This window comes from Eurosta solidaginis, chromosome 2 (assembly GCF_040869045.1).
Source record: "Eurosta solidaginis isolate ZX-2024a chromosome 2, ASM4086904v1, whole genome shotgun sequence".
NCBI classification, from domain to species: Eukaryota; Metazoa; Arthropoda; class Insecta; order Diptera; family Tephritidae; genus Eurosta; species Eurosta solidaginis.
Genome location: NC_090320.1, coordinates 30,373,679 through 30,390,933, shown reverse-complemented (window position 1 = coordinate 30,390,933; position 17,255 = coordinate 30,373,679). Strand labels below are relative to the sequence as shown.

The following is a 17,255-nucleotide window of genomic DNA, read 5'->3' as shown; positions in this document are numbered from 1 at the left end:
ATATAGCTCTAGTTCCGTTCAAATTCACATCCGAAGACTTTTGGTACATTTTTGGATGATTTGGTATATTTTTTTCCTCGTTTGGTACAAAATGAAAAAATCCATTTATCATCTGCTACGCATACAAAAATTCCCGTATTTGCAAAAGAATTATTCTTTATGCCAAGCCTACTTGAGCGCGAAAACGATTTTGAGCACCAGCTTGTCTGCGAGAGCAATCATATTCGTACAACAAGCGCACGTAATTTGTGCCACACCTACACGTCGCACCATTGCCCCAGGTAAAATGTATTATGAAGCGTATTTACGTTGTTGTTGTAGTTTATGCTACTGGTTTTGAACTGGTGCGCTCCTAATTTGAGCTATTTATCCGATACAATCAATCAGACACGTAAGTATGTTGAAGTGAAACAAGCGTCGATGTTTCCCAATATTAATATGGGAATTAGGTAAAATTTTAGAACAATACGAATACTACAAACCCACCAGAGGATCTCGTTACGAAGAGCTCGTTCTTTTTTGGCGATATATGATGAATGAGCTGCAATAACAAAATTTTGTGTACGTGAGTTGACAAAAGCACAGTAGGTACATGACAAAAGCATTGGTAGTATCGGATCAAATTTCTCTTTTATATATCATCGCTTCTGGCCGTTCTTCTGATAAAGATGACTTATAATCCGCTTGGGATTCTGTTCTGTATCAGGCAGCTGTTTGCTGGAACGTCAGCTGAGAGGAAAAGAGGACAGCGAAAGCTGAAACGGAGTATTGCTAAGATAATTACATACACTCGATTACAGAACTTGGGATATAACGTCTTTCATCTCCCACACCAGTAATGTCCTACAACTAAAATTCTTAAAGATCAGCTAGCCAAAATTTGACAATGCCATATTGTGGGGAATAGTTTCTGCGGCGGATAGGCTGTGATCAAAATGTGTTAACACCCAAGCGTACTGTGGTCATATACGCTAAGGGAAAGCTCTAATGGGCCACACTCACTCAAAGCTAAAGGATGTACTCTTGTCGTTAATAGAAAATAGGTAGACCTAGATTGAGCGAGCGTTAGCACAGTGCGACAGATACCAAATACGCACAACAGCATGATTTGGCGTGACTAAACCTTTAGACTGGAAGTGTACCGCTAAGAGAACGATAATAGTTAAACAGGCGTAATAGTGATTATAGAGCTAACTAGTTATATATAGTTTAGTGAAGAGTGGCGGATGTTTCTAATATGAATCCGGTACATTCCGGAACTTTCACCTTCTGGAACTAGCCCGACTGCCTCGAGATCGATTTTTTTGACCACTAAAACCTTCGGGCCACTGGATTTCAATCGCTTCTAATGTCACGCCGCTGGATGGAGAGCGCTGCCTTATCTCTTTATTAGCCACTGAGTCGTATTCCAGTCTAGCATCCAATTCTTTTGTTGAACTGATTCTGTTCATCTTTTCCATTTTTTCATCTTCCATTCTTGTGTCACTTGATTCGAACCCTTTCTTTAGTTAGGGCAGCACACTACATCTATATATTTCAGTACACCCTAATAATATTAGAAGTTCACATTTTCTGCTCTAGAGCTGCGGATACAAAAAACGTTAGGGCGCTATCAAACGATTAAATTTTATGACCTCTTGGGCAGATACAGAGGACTATCGAAAGCACAAAAATAGAGTTTGTAGAGCGTATTAATTGGTAAGAGGAACGCTGCTGCAACGAATGAAGGCGGATGTGTCCGATTGTAGCACTCACAACGGACAAAAGACACCCTCTTACTATGTTAAGAAAAAGTGCATTGCACACACACAACCCCAACAACACGCTTTGAATCGCACCCCCAATTTTCGAACACAAGCCATTGCAAAAGCCCCTTTTGGACTATCTGAATATCACACTTTCTGTCTACCAATTTGCTAGCCTGTTTATCTAACGAGCTTTTGGTTTTATATAGTTGGCCATATTGAAGTTTCCGCTTTGCGAATGTACTTTAAATTGTGTGCTGATATGGCTTGCATATTGCATGCATTGGCAAAGAGGATAAATACAATAAGAGCCGTCACTCGTTATTTGTTAGGCATTTACTCGATGTAGACTGAGAGGTAGTCGCTACCTTTTTTTGGGCGAGATGTTTATAAATGTCTTCTATACATTTTCGTGAGGCTTTTGTGTTTATTTTTCCGACTGTATTTAACTAACTTATTTAATTCTCTTTCCAAAAATCACAGTTACGCAAGGGGCCTACACGGCATGGATAAATGCGAGACAATGAAAAATGTCCCTCTCAGAAAACATTCGGCATAGATTTTTTCAATTTCCAGCGAAATACTCGCCACAAAATAACGAGTGACGGCTCTTATTGTATTTATCCTCTTTGGCATTGGTTATATAATGCAGTTGCAGCTTATGCAAACATGGGCAAGTACATTGAAGTCTCGCATTTACCAAGCACCATAGATACAATTTTTAAGCTATTGCATAGATTTTATCGCGGGCTTGGGGAATAAATCAAAAAAAAACCTTAACGGATATTTGTCAAAAAAGGTTCGAAAAGGTTCGAAAAAGGTTCGGTGTTAGCAACAGGCCAAATACATAAAATTGGATCTCTATCATAAAGTTAAAGTTAAATATAAAGTTAAAGTTAAAGTTAAAAATAAAGTTAAAGTTAAAATTAAAGTTAAGGTTAAAGTGAAAGTTAAAGTTAAAGTTGAGGTTAAAGTGAATGTTAAAGTTAAATCGAAAGTGAAAGTTAAAGTGAAAGTTAAAAATAAAGTTAAAGTTAAAGTTAAGGTTAAAGTTAAAGTTAAAGTCAAAGTTAAAGTTAAAGTTAGGGTTAAAGTTAAAGTTAAAGTTACGGTTAAAGTTAAAGTTGAAGTTAAAGTTAAAATTAAAGTTAAAGTTAAAAATAAAGTTAAAGTTAAAGTCAAAGTCAAAGTCAAAGTCAAATCCAAATTCAAAGTCAAGGTTAAAGTTAAAGTTAAAGTTAAGGTTAAAGTTAAAGTTAAAGTTAAAGTGGAAGTTAAAGTTTAAGTTAAAGTTAATGTGAATGTTAAAGTTAAAGTGAAAGTTAAAGTTAAAAATAAAGTTAAAGTGAAAGTTTAAGTTAAAGTTAAAGTTAAAAATAAAGTTAAGGTTAAAGTTTAAGACAAAACTCGAATTAATATCAAAGAAAACAAAATGTTGCATAAATATTATAATTGCATAAGTTAATAATCAGGATCATGCTCCGATTTTTCTAAATATTTAGTTGCTAGATCAAACTTTCATCGTCTTAATCAGCAGTGCCATAAACGTTACTTAAATCGGTGTAAGCTTCAATTTTTTAACAACCCGAAACAATTTTTTAGTTTTGTCAATTCTAAGAGAAAAACCTCAGGATTTCCATCTGCTTTGGCCTATGGATGTAAGAACGCAAGCTCGGATGATGATGTTGCCAACTTATTTGCTGAATACTTTAAGTCGACCTATTCATCTCTACTTTTTCAATCGGATCTCTATCCTTACACCTTAGAAAGTTCTAATTGTGTTCTGGTTCCTGTCATAGATATAGATACTGTTCTGAAGAGTCTTCTGGAGTTGAAACCAATTACCTCTCCGGGTCCAGATGGCGTTCCTAGTTGTGTTCTAAACTTTTGCGCTGTCAACCTATCTAAGCCGATCCTTAAATTATTTACACTATCTCTTGAATCTTCTGTATTCCCTTCAATTTGGAAGCAATCATTTATTATGCCCTTACATAAGAAAGGTAGTAGGTCCAATATCGAGAACTACAAGGGCATAGCTAAACTTTCGGCTATTCCTAAAATGTTTGAAAAGATCATCACCTGCCAAATTCAATATGCATGTACTTCTTTATTATCACCCAGCCAACATGGTTTTGTGTGTAGAAGATCAACCACAACCAACTTGTTTGAGTTCACCTCTCTAGTCATGGATGGATTTTTATCCAATAAGCAAACCGATGTTATTTATTCAGCAAAGCATTTGACTCTGTTAACCATGAGCTTTTAACTCATAAACTTGACTTACTGCGTTTTCCGAAGAATTATTACTTTGGCTTCGCAGCTTTCTTGTAAATAGAACTCAGTAAGTTATGTTCAAAAACAGTCTCTCTGAGTAACTTCTGGTGTGCCTCAGGGTAGCCATTTGGGTCCATTACTTTTTACACTCTTCATTAATGACTTACCTAATGTTATTTCGTATTTCCGAGCTCTAATCTATGAAGATGATGTAAAACTATGCTATACATACTTACCTTCTGACTCTTCTCGTTTGGATCTACTTCAGGCCGATTTGGACTCATTTCAATTATGGTGTACAGTAAATCTACTAGTTTTGAACTGCTGCAAATGTAAACTAATGACATTTCACAGAGTCAACCCAGTTTTAAAATCATATATGCTAGATTGTGCGCTCTTGGAGCGTATATCTGAAGTATGTGACCTAGGTGTTCTTTTTGATGCGAAATTGAGCTTTAACATGCATATTTCATCTATTGTAAACAAGGCATCGGGTGTACTCGGATTTATTAAAAGATGGGCTAAAGAATTTGATGATCCTTATTTAACCAAGACCCTTTACACATCTTTGGTTCGCCCAATACTTGAGTATTGTTCCTGTATTTGGTCCCCGGGGTATAAAAATCATATAGATCGGATTGAATCGGTACAGAAGCAGTTTCTAATCTTCGCTTTACGCGGTCTTAACTGGGAATCAAATCAACATCTTCCACCTTATAGAAATAGACTTCTTCTCATTAGTTTGCCAACTTTAGAGAATAGAAGAACATTACTCGGGGTAATGTTCCTTCATAAACTGATTATCGGTGAGATAGACTCTACTGACCTTGTAAGCAGACTGGATTTTTCCGTTCCTGCGAGAACTACAAGACACTATGTACTCTTTCATTTACCCATTCTACGGCGTAATTTTGCCAAATATAGCCCTCTTCGCAATTGGTGCTCGCGCTATAACGAACTGTACAACTGCATTAGTTTTGAGTATTCGATTGCTGCTATCCGTAAGGAAATACTCTCACGTCTGGCATGATATTTTTAAAGATTTTTAAATAAGATGTCAATTTTATTTCAATATTAATTTTAACTAATCTTTATTTTTGATTTGATTTATGTATTAATTAAAATTTAACTGAATTAATTTGATTGTTTATTATTTAAGTTTTTACTTTAAATTTTGTTTTTTACGCTTATGTTTTCTTTCCTTGTTATATGTATTGTATCTTATATTCAGTAGTCAACCGCTTTGTGTCTGTGTTGACTTTAACAAACAAATAAATAAATAAATAAAATAATATGCAATAGCTTTACCGCGGCAGTCCCCGAGTGCCACACGTCTTTTTTTTTAGTAGAATTCATAAAAACAATCTGCCTTTCTCACTCTCCATCGCTTTTTCTCCCCTCCTCTCATTCTCTTGGTCTCCCTGTACCTCCCTCTCCCTCTGCCTACTTACCTACTTACTTAATTGGCGCTTAACCGTCTAAACGGTTATGGCCGTCCAACAAGGCGCGCCAGTTGCTCCTTCGCTCCGCCAACCGGCGCCAATCGGGCACACCAAGGGAGTTTAAATCGTTTTCCACCTGGTCTTTCCAACGGAGTGGGGGCCGCTCTCTACCTCTGCTTCCATAGGCGGCTTCCGATAGAAACACTTTCTTGGCCGGAGCATCATCTTTAATTCGCATAACATGGCCTAGCCAGCGCAGCCGCTGCATTTTAATTCGCTGGACTATGTTGATGTCTGCGTATAGCTCGTACAGCTCATCATTAAATCTTCTTCGGTACTCGCCATCGCCATCGCCATCCATAAATCTTTCGAAGAACTTTTCTCTCGAACACTCCCAAAGCCGCTTCATCTGCTGTTGTCATGGTCCATGCTTCTGCCCATATAGCAGGACGGGTACGATAAGTGACTTGTAGAGTATGATTTTCATTCGCCGAGAGAGGACTTTACTTTTCAATTGCCTACCTAGTCCAAAGTAGCATTTATTGGCAAGACTGATTCTTCGCTGGATTTCAGTGCTGATGTTGTTGCTAGTGTTGATGCTGGTTCCCAAATAAACGAAGTCTTTTACTATTTCGAAATTATGGCTGCCAACAGTAGCGTGGCTGCCAAGGCGCATATGCGCTGACTCTTTGCTCGATGATAGCAGGTACTTCGTTTTGTCCTCATTCACCATCAAACCCATCTTTACCGCTTCTTTTTCCAGTTTGGAGTAAGCAGAACTAACAGCGCGGGTGTTTAGGCCGATTATATCAATGTCATCAGCATATGCCAGTAATTGCACGCTTTTATAGTATATTGTTCCAGTGCGTTTAAGTTCTGCAGCTAGTATAATTTTCTCCAGCATCAAATTAAAGAAATCGCACGATAGGGGGTCACCCTGTCTGAAACCTCGTTTTAGTTGCGAACGGCTCGGAGAGGTCCTTCCCAATTCTGACTGAGCTGATGGTGTTGCTCAACGTGTGTTTGCGATTGCGTTTGCTTATATGCGTATGCGTTCGGTTCTTTGCTTTCAAAGTATAAGTTCAACGTCATTTTGCACAGCCGTATAAGTTTTGCGGGGAAACCAAATTCAGACATAGCGGCATATAGGCAGCTCCTTTTCGTGCTGTCGAAGGCGGCTTTAAAATCGACGAAGGGGTGATGTGTGTCGATTCTCTTTTCACGGGTTTTTTCCAAGATTTGGCGCATTGTGAAAATCTGGTCGATGGTAGATTTACCAGGTCTGAAGCCGCACTGATAAGGTCCAATCAGCCGGTTCACGGTGGGCTTCAATCTTTCGCACAATACACTTGAAAGGACCTTATATGCGATATTAAGAAGGCTGATTCCACGATAGTTGGTGCATTTTGCAATATCCCCCTTCTTGTGGACTGGGCAAAGAACACTTAGATTCCAACCGCCGGGCATGCTTTCGTCAGCCCATATTTTGCTAAGAAGCTGCTGCATACGCCTTACCAACTCCTCGCCACCGAACTTGAATAGATCCGTAGGCAATCCATCAGCGCACACGGCCTTGTTGTTTTTCAATCTGGTTATTGCTATTCTAACTTCGTCATAATCGGGCGGGGGGACATATATTCCATCATCATCGATTGCGGGATCGGGTTCTTCATCTCTGCGCGGTAAATTGCTGCCTCCATTTAGGAGAGCAGAGAAGTATTCCCTCCATAATTTAAGCACTCTCTGGACATCAGTTACAAGGTCGCCGTTTTCATTCCTACAGGAGTTTGCCCCGGTCTTAAAACCTTCCGTCTGTCGCCGTATTTTTTGGTAGAATTTTCGGGCGTTATTCCTGGTGGCTAGCAGCTCAAGCTCCTCGCACTCACGCCTTTCTGCTTCTGCTTTTTTCTTCCTGAAAAGGCGTCTCGCTTCCCTTTTCAACTCACGATAGCGTTCACACACTCCTCTTGTCGCGCTCGCTTTTAACGTAGCCCTGTAGGCAGCGTCTTTTCTTTCGGTTGCAACGCGGCATTCTTCATCATACCAGTTGTTTTTTCGTGGCCGCCGGTAACCAATTTTTTCCTCGGCGGCAGTACGAAGTGCTTTGGAGATATGCTCCCACTGCTCCTGTATTCCTTCAGGATGAGTTGTGCTCTCAGAGAGCAGGTGTGAGAGTCGAAATCATTGGCAGTCTGTTGTGATTGAAGCTTTTCGACGTCTAGCTTTCCTTGTGTTTTTTGTTCCTTGGTTTTAGCCGCGTTGAGACGGGTGCGTATTTTGGCTGCAACGAGATAATAGTCGGAGTCGATGTTAGATCCTCGGATCGTGCGCACATCTAAAACACTGGAGGCATGCCGTCCGTCTATCACAACGTGATCGATCTGATTGCGAGTATTTCGATCGGGAGACAGCCATGTAGCTTGATGTATCTTTTTATGCATGAACCTCGTGCTCGAATAACCATGTTTCGAGCACCGGCAAAGTCAATCAGCCTCAGTCCGTTAGGAGAAGTTTCATTGTGTAGGCTGGACTTTCCGACTGTAGGGCCAAAAACACCTTCTTTGCCCACCCTGGCGTTAAAGTAGCCAAGCACGACTTTTATATCATGACGGGGGCAGCGCTCGTATGTGCGTTCTAATTGTTCATAAAAAGTGTCTTTCACCTCATCGTCTTTCTCCTCTGTCGGCGCATGGGCGCAGATGGATGATATATTGAAAAATTTTGCTTTTATTAGGATAGCGGCGAGACGCTCGTCCACAGGCGTGAACGCCAGAACTTGGCGACAGAGTCTCTCTCCCACCACGAATCCGACGCCGAAACTGCGCTTATTCGTATGGCCACTCCAATAGATGTCACAATTTTTGATCTTCTTTCTTCCTTGCTTCGTCCAACGCATTTCTTGGATGGCGGTGATGTCAGATTTTGCTTTGACGAGGACATCAACCAGCCGGGCATCTGCACCAATCCCATTCAGAGAGCGGACTTTCCAGGTGCATGCCCTCAATTCATTGTCCTTCAAACGTTTGCCATGGTCGTAATCAATAGAGAGTGTATTTATCGGAGGCTTGTTGTTATATTTCATTGGAGTATGGTTTTACGTGGCGGGTCCCAAGCCCAGCGCACAACCCGCTCAGCGGGGGTGAAAATATTACTTGCACGTTTATATAGCGAGCCGCTTGCTCCAAGACAGACGCCCGCTTGCAGCCGCACCTAGAGGTGTACAGACGCTGCCGATGAGATCTCCCCCGGCTAGCCCTTATACCGATTATGTCAGAGTGGTCTAGCCAGGTTGTCGCCTTCTCACATTAGCTACCCAGAGGATAGTTGGCCGCAAGCGACCGGCAGTAGTGAGCTGCTTGAACCGCATGCAAAAGAATCGCTCTGGCCATTCCCAGGTGAATGGCGGTCAGAAGCTTTCCCCACTTTCGTGGACTTCTACACACGGCTCCACCCTCCGATGAGAATTATATAACACTTCGATAACAAATCGATAACTTGTCCTTTCCCTTTCTTGACATGCATTGCAATGTTACCACACTATCCACCTGTATTATGACTATAGTTATCACGCCTACACTAACACAACTCTCATATTCTGTATTCCCCCATACTATGAGCAAAGATGTTAACTCATCAAAACTGTTTAAATAATTGCGTCAGTTTTCTACTCGCTTTTTCAATAAACTAACCTTACTCTTGCATACTTAGTGAGAAGGTCATTACTAAGTGCTCTAAGCTTTCCGTATAAGAAAGTATTTAGCACTAACAGTGACCCGTTAAAAGAGGACGTGTTATGACTTTGTGTTCATGTTTTTCCTCAATTGGCTTCCCGCTTCCATTTTACATGACACTCATTTTGTCCTTGGCCAGTCGCACTATTGCCACGTGCTAAGTGGACTTTTTGGATGCCTTTTTATACCTTTCATGAAAATGAAATGGTATATTAATTTCGTCACGAAACCCAAAATTGTAAGTCCTTAAAGGAAAATAGATAGACCCACCGTATACCGAAATAATCAGGTTGAAGAGCTGAGTTGATTTAGCCATGTCCGTCTGTCCGTCTGTCTGTTTGTATGCAAACTAGTCCCTTATTTTTGAGATATCTTGATAAAATTTGGTGAGCGGGTGTATTTGGGTGTCCGATTAGACATTTGTCGGAACCGGCCGGATCGGACCACTATAGCATATATCCTCCGTACAACCGATTTTTCAGAAAAAGAGGATTTTTGTTATATCTTACCCAATTTAACAGATTTAAGCTTCAAACTTCACCATATACTTTCGTATATTGCACATATTGCTGCCTAAAAAAATTGATGAGATCGGTCGTATATATAGTATATATCCCCCACAACCGAATGTTCAGATAAGAAACTTTTCGTAATTACTGCCCTATTTTAAGAGCTAGAAGCTTCAACTTTCACCAAATGCTTACGTATATAGCATATATTGTTGTCTGAAAAAATCATAAAGATCGGTGATATATATATTATATACTTCATATAAACTGTCATTTTTGCCCCTTCTTTACGGATAGAAGCTTCAAAATTCATCAAATTTCATCAAATAGTTACGTTTACGTCATATATTTTTGAAATACGTGATTCGTAGTCATAGTTTTTACATGCAGACCACAAAAATGTGAAGCTTTGCATCCTCACACAAAGTACCTACCTATTTTTATACTCAGTTGAGCAGAGCTCACAGAGTATATTAACTTTGATTGGATAACGGTAGGTTGTACAGGTATAAAGGAATCGAGATAGATATAGACTTCCATATATCAAAATCATCAGTATCGAAAAAAAAAAATCGATTGAGCCATGTCCGTCCGTCCGTCCGTCCGTCTGTCCGTTAACACGATAACTTGAGTAAATTTTGAGGTATCTTGATGAAATTTGGTATGTAGGTTCCTGGGCACTCATCTCAGATCGCTATTTAAAATGAACGATATCGGACTATAACCACGCCCACTTTTTCAATATCGAAAATTTCGAAAAATCAAAAAAGTGCAATAATTCATTACCAAATACGGATTAAGCGATGAAACTATGTAGGTGAGTTGGACTTATGACGCAGAATAGCAAGATAATAAAATTTTGGACAATGGGCGTGGCACCGCCCACTTTTAAAAGAAGGTAATTTAGAAGTTTTGCAAGCTGTAATTTGGCAGCATAATATGTAATGTTCGGTTACACCCGAACTTAGCCTTCCTTACTTGTTTATTTTATATTTATCTTAAAAATCGTTTAGATATGTTCAAATTTCACCAAATTTACGTGTATAGCATATATTGTTGTATGAAAAAATCATAGAGACCGGTGGTATATATAACCTCATACAACCGATTGTTCTGATAAGAAACTTTGCGCAATTTCTTCCCCATTTTAACAGCTAGAGGCTTCAAATTTCACCAAATGCTTACGTATATAGCATATATTGTTGTCTGAAAAATTCATAGAGATCGGTGGTACATATATTATATACCCCATATAAACTGTATTTTTTTGCCCCTTTTTTACGGCTAGAAGCTTCAAAATTCATAAAATTTCATTAAATAGTTACGTTTACGTCATATGTTGTTGAAATACGTGATTCGTAGTCAAAGTTTTTACACGCAGACCACAAAAAACCTGAAACTTTGCATCCTCACACAAAGTACATACCTATTTTTTATTTTATATTTATCTTAAAAATCGTTTAGTTATGTAGATCTGTTCACTATATATTTCTTATCTTATACATCCGATTATTCGGAGATTACGAACGGGATAAGATTATTGTTCAGCCCCATTCGTGAAAGGTATGAAGTCTTCGGCACAGCCGAAGACAGTCCCGTCCTTACTTGTTTCATTTCACTTGACCTAAACTGCCCCAGTCGTGTATTTTCTAAAAACTTCTTCCTAAAATTGTTCTTCTTTTCTTGTATTTCTTGTGTGTTTTTTGATTCAACTTGTTTTTTCCTGCCTCGTTTGCCTACAAGTTGAGCATATGAACTTGTTTTGACAGACGCAACATCATCCTTTTTTGCATGTTTATTTATGAGTGGGAGAAGTTGTGTGTGTGACCGACACGCTTTTATTGTGCGCGTCTAAAAAGCGCATACTTCATTTTTTTACGAAGCAAGTAGACAAGGCTCTAAGGCACTAAAGAGCAATAAACGAAGCTTTAGCGATATGAAAGTCCGTTTGGTACGTTTCGTAAGCTGCTGAAAATGAAATCGAACGGGCAATAGAAAAAACACGAGATTTTGAGTAAAATCCATGACTCTAATTAGTAATTGTAGTTCCACTTGCTTTCTGATATCTAGTGAGTTGTATCTTTTGGATTCGGTTACAAAAGAACGTAGCTCGAAGCGTACCAAAATTTTTCCAAAACTTTCAGCAATCTTAAATATTAAGAGCGATCAGATTTGAGGCGAATGCGTTATATCCTGTAATATTTCTCATTACCTTTTATAGCCATTCACGCTGGCTTCTTTCTTTTTGGTGCGATCCAAACTGGGGTTGCCTTTCTACTACTATTACGACAGCATCTAAGAAAGCTACATTAGTCCGACCATTTATGTGATATAACTCTCATCATCCACAACGAAAACCTTAAGAGTTCAATACTTGCGCCACCTAAGGCCCTTATTATGTAAATTTCGATTCCGCGTCCACGTTTACACACTTCAGTGTCTGACAGAAAATTAAAGCGACTACCCCTATATAATTGGCATTATATAGTAATTAATGTAAATGTTGGTGTCAAGGTATCATGATGTTTTAATTATTCTAAGGGCCTAAAGACTAGGACCTTTCAAAGGGTCTAAATATCCTATGGAAGACTAGAATCTTTCAAAGGGCCTAAATATCCTATGAAAGCCTAGAACGCTTCAAATTCATATGTGGGAAATTAGTGGGTTCAAGAAAAATGAAAGGGAAATGAAGGGAAAGGTTCGTAACAGGGTGGAATAATAGACGAGTTATACATTTAATATCGAAGTGTTTTAAATTTTCTTTCGATAATATAAGTTATTGATTTTTTATCAAACGATTTATCGATTTATTACCGAAAACTTTTCGATTATCTATCGAAAAATTGCAATATTTTAACAAAAAGTTATGTGTTTGATATCGGAGTGTTAACAGTTTTTGACCAATTTGTTATCTGCGTGCTAAGAAATTTTTTTGTTATCAAAAGTAATCGATTTCTTGTCGAAAAGTGTTATCGAAAACAATTGATATTTTATCGAAAAATTATCGATTATTTCCCGAAAGATCGTATATGAAGAGCTTACAACCAAAAGGATCTAAGTAACATCGACGTTGAATTGAGATAATTAAGGTTAATGTATATTACTTATTGTAAATTCTGGGTAAATGCATTTGAAATGATTCCTGTCTAAATGAATGCAGGTTAGTCAATTAATTTAAAGGATGTTTACTGCAGATGGAAAATAACTGTTAATTTCCAAAAATTATTGCAAAAATTTCCAAAAATTATTGCAATAAAATTTCGAACGTTGATTGCTCGGCCAAAAGAACATGCAGAATTTTTTCAAGTATGCAGTTTTGTAGCCCGTTTAATTTTAATATAATAAATTGCTAAACTTAAGTTCGTAGGAAGTCTCGCTGATTTTTGGCAATTTTTTTTCTGGATCCAAGCGCACTTAGACCCTTTTGGATCCAAAAATTGTTGCAATAAAATTTCGAACGTTGATTGCTCGGCCAAAATAACATCTAAAATTTTTTCGAGTATGCAGTTTTGTATCCCGTTTAATTTTAGCATAATAAAGTGCTAAACTTAAGTTCGTAGAATGTATCGCTGATTTTGGCAATTTTTTTTTTACGAGGATAAGGACTTTTTTCCATATAAAAAAAATTACGTTAAAAAATTCCTATGGGGTATAACTCAATAAAAAAATTTTCAAAAATTAGGGAAATTTTTTACAAAACTAAGATTAACTTTTTGTAATAACAGCTGACTTTCTAAACGTCAGTTTCATTTTATTTTATTTTGTCACTGCTATACGATGATGTATTTTTATGTAAGCCTGCTTTTACATTAGTCAAGTATTGAACCCAAATCTGCGGCACAGACGAGAGAGGGGAGAGGCTTCTTCACCTCTTTCAAATCAGCGAGACTTCCTACGAACTTAAGCTTAGCATTTTATTTTACTAAACTTAAACGGTTACAAAACTACATACTTGAAAATTTTCTGCATGTTCTTTTGGCCGAGCAATTAAATGTTATTGCTTGGAGGAGCGCACATAGATCCTTTTGGCTCCAAACATTAATGCAATAAAATTTAGTACGTTTTTGGTCTGGCAAATATATGGCACTAAAATGTCCAAAATGGCTTGGATCGCATTGTCAACAAATATACACTATATTAAATATACAAATATGAGTATAACTCAATTTTAAAAAAAATGTCACTTAGATCCTTTGATTCTCAAAAAGTTATTAATAGTTATCGGTTTTATATGCAAAATTTACCGATTCTAGTCCACTTCCCGTTGGAGTGTTATCAATTTGTTATCGGCGCATTATCGATTTGTTTTCGACGCGTTATCGGTTTGCTATGATACAGAGAACGATAAAAGTTTAATATAAAATCGAGGGCTGCAAGCCGTCGATAAAAAGCCGATAATTCCACGATAATAATTCGCTATCGATAATAAGGCGATATTAAACAATATTCTATCAGTATCAGTTGTCACAGATAAGAAAGCTCTTAACGAACAGCCCAAAATTATTTGTTTTTGATAAAGTTACATCTGTTGTGGCTTTACCTCAACTCTAGGCTAGACATCACATTAGGGGGACATGGGAATCTGTCCACCTAACTTAATGAGGGAGTCAATAGGAGGAATAGTATCCCAAAATCTTGTCGAACACAAGTCGCAGGTTGAGTCAGTTTTGTTTCACTAGCTTAAGCCGTTGCGGATATATATTTATAGTATTTTTAATTGACAAACTGGCTTTTGTAGATATGTGTTGTGATGTGATCTAACATCTCTAAGATAAATTTCAGTTATTAAGAATACGGTTAAATGGGATTAGTCTTAGTCTCACAAACCTAAAATTTTCACTTGTTCAAATGAAAAAAGCATATTGGTGGCATTATACTTTTCAAGCAACAAATATTCTTAAAACGATTTAAACTGTAATCAACGAACTTTGAATGTCGGTCTTGGCCAATCCTCTACAATAAAACAAACCCACATAGATGTTGACCAATAAACGAAAAAAAGTGACGAGCTTCATTGATTTCTTAAGATTTCACTACCGAAAAACAGAAGTAAACATAAAAAAAATAAGTCAATAGATATTGCAGATAACTAAGGGCGACTGAAGACAGGGACAAATAGAGCGAGAGACAGTGAAAGAAACGAACGAAGAAACAAACGGACATACAATGAATTTTATACACTAACAAAGACACCAAAAGTTTTCGAGAAAAAGAGACCTTCAAGTTAATGTTACAAAACTTACCTCGGTGGGCAGGTGTGTGTATTGCAGAGCAGCACCGCAGGCTCCGGTCTTTGGGGACCAATGCACATAGAATCATCGACTTCTACGCCAGTGACACGATTACGACATATAGCATGAGACATCTTGTAGCCTGTGGGTGAGTTTGTAAAAAGAAAAAATGGGGGAGAGACATTATTTTATACATAAATATAACAAAAAAGAAATCAGTAGCACAATCACTGCCAAAGTGGCGAAAGTAGAAATTTTAATCGATGAAAGTAAAAGGTAAAAAGTGTGTTTGTGTATATGACGCGCAAAAGAGATAAAACGACCAATCTTTCATTGATGAATATACAACATCACTAAAAGTTGTGAAACTAATTTAAGCACGATTAAAAATGTATACATTATACCCAGTTGCGAGTTTCAATCATAATTTTTACGGAAATATTTTAATGGTATATTCCGTGTCTGTAATAACAATTTTGATAAACCTATTCTTGAACAAAAAAAAATAAAAATTAATAACTACTAATACTATTTACCGCCGCGGAGAAACGACCATAGCAATTGGTCCAGCTTGTGCGCTAGGCGTTTCGAATATGGTCGTCGAGCTTGAAAAAGACCCTGAAGGAAGCTTGTTAAAATACCGCTATCTGCCACTGAATGCCTTTTCACAAACAAATAGTTTCATATAAGCTGATGAAGACCCGCCTTATAGGAAAACAAAAGGACCTCTCCGTAAGCACTATGAAGAAATCCGGCACACAAAAACTCAGCCGTTTTACCAAATAGTCATACAAAGGCCTTCAGCCTCATCCACAAATCTTATTCCCAGGTATATGCGCGTCACTCTAGCACAAATTCGATCTGGATACTGTGACAGGTTAAGCTCTTACTTATCCACAACCAACCCGGACACACGCAATGTATTTATGTCCTGCATGCAATGTGTCTCCATGTGACAGCAATCATATTTTCAATTGTAAAGTGGAACAAACGCTTCTAAAACCCATGTCTCTTTGGTCTAACCCCTTAAACTTCCTTGGATTTCCATTAGATGATATCGATGACATAGATTGACGAGTGATGGGGCGAAGATGAGACAAAGTAACGCTTCAAGGAGAAGCAGACGAACGCCTACTGGGAAGCGCCTTGTTAAGAGTAAAATTTCTATGAATAAACTCTAATGGTTCCATCCCGCGATTGAAGTCAACAACAGGCCTCGCAGACCGCGACAATTTTAAAAAGGTGGTATGAGCCCAATGCTTGCTTAGTTGACTCAGGCCCACCTGTCCAGAAGTACATACATATATGGTAAGTGGACAATGGAATACCGAAGTCACTTCTGACTGTCATTTTCAACTCGCAAGAAAGCTTACAGGACTATTTTTATGCCCTATCGCCCAAACAATGCAATGCCAGCTACAAGTTATCAAAAGGCAGCGATTTTAACCTGGACGGCGCTTAAATGTTCGGACAGTTTAACAAAGGGACTGATGGTCCTCGGTCAAGTGACTTAATTTAATACAAATTGAGACCTTTTCTCTCTCTCTATCATCGTTTTCTCCTATAATAGGAAATCACATATGGTTTTTAAATTCTGTACACTACATCATCTGGGTATAAATATCGTTGACAATCAATACAAAAACTTGTTACGGACCACTTAAGAAGAAGCGCTTACATATGTAAAAAGTCTGTGTGCGCTCATGGCGCCAAGAGCAAACTAAAAAACGTTCAATCTCAGCGCCAGGCGACGCGTCGCTAAGGCACGCAAAGTCGTTGTAAGAAATTTAAGTGTTTAAGTGGCTACACAGTAAAACAACAGTTGATGTTGCATGGAGAGCGAACTAAGCGATGAGCAGAAGAGCAGACTAAAGTTATTTCATATATGATGAAGAAAAAGAAGAGGAAGAAAAAGCAGATGTGCTGTTGCCACGCGCTAAACTCCCACGTTTTTATTGGCGACACAGAGCAAATACGAGTAGAAGCATAGTGTGTCGCTTCCTTTGTATACTCGCGTTCTTGGGACTTTCCAAGTGTCCCACCAGGCCCATTAATGTGTGCGCTGCAGCCAAGCTTCTTTTTCATTTTTTATTAGTCTGTGATGCATCTCAATGACGTTACTTTGTCGCGCGGCACAATTGAATTATAGGCTAAATTTAAGCATAATAGCTAGCTTATACGCGCATTTATGGGGGTATGTAATTAACCTTGGATCTACTTAAATGCATACATAAGGTACATGTGGGCGTGCATTAATGTTGCTGTGAAATAGCGGCAATGTGATGTTGCATGATTACATAATCTTCTAAGAGAATGTAAATCA

The 17,255-nt window shown here is 38.2% G+C and overlaps 1 protein-coding gene across 1 annotated transcript in view; it reads right to left on the bottom strand.

The window, feature by feature from the left end:
- LOC137241484 (ADAMTS-like protein 3) overlaps positions 1-17,255 on the bottom strand; it is a 127,507-nt gene that overhangs the window by 92,386 nt on the left and 17,866 nt on the right. The window contains exon 4 of the mRNA XM_067769092.1: positions 14,945-15,074. Coding sequence (XP_067625193.1) covers positions 14,945-15,074 — 130 coding nt within the window. The remainder of the gene's footprint in view (positions 1-14,944; positions 15,075-17,255) is intronic.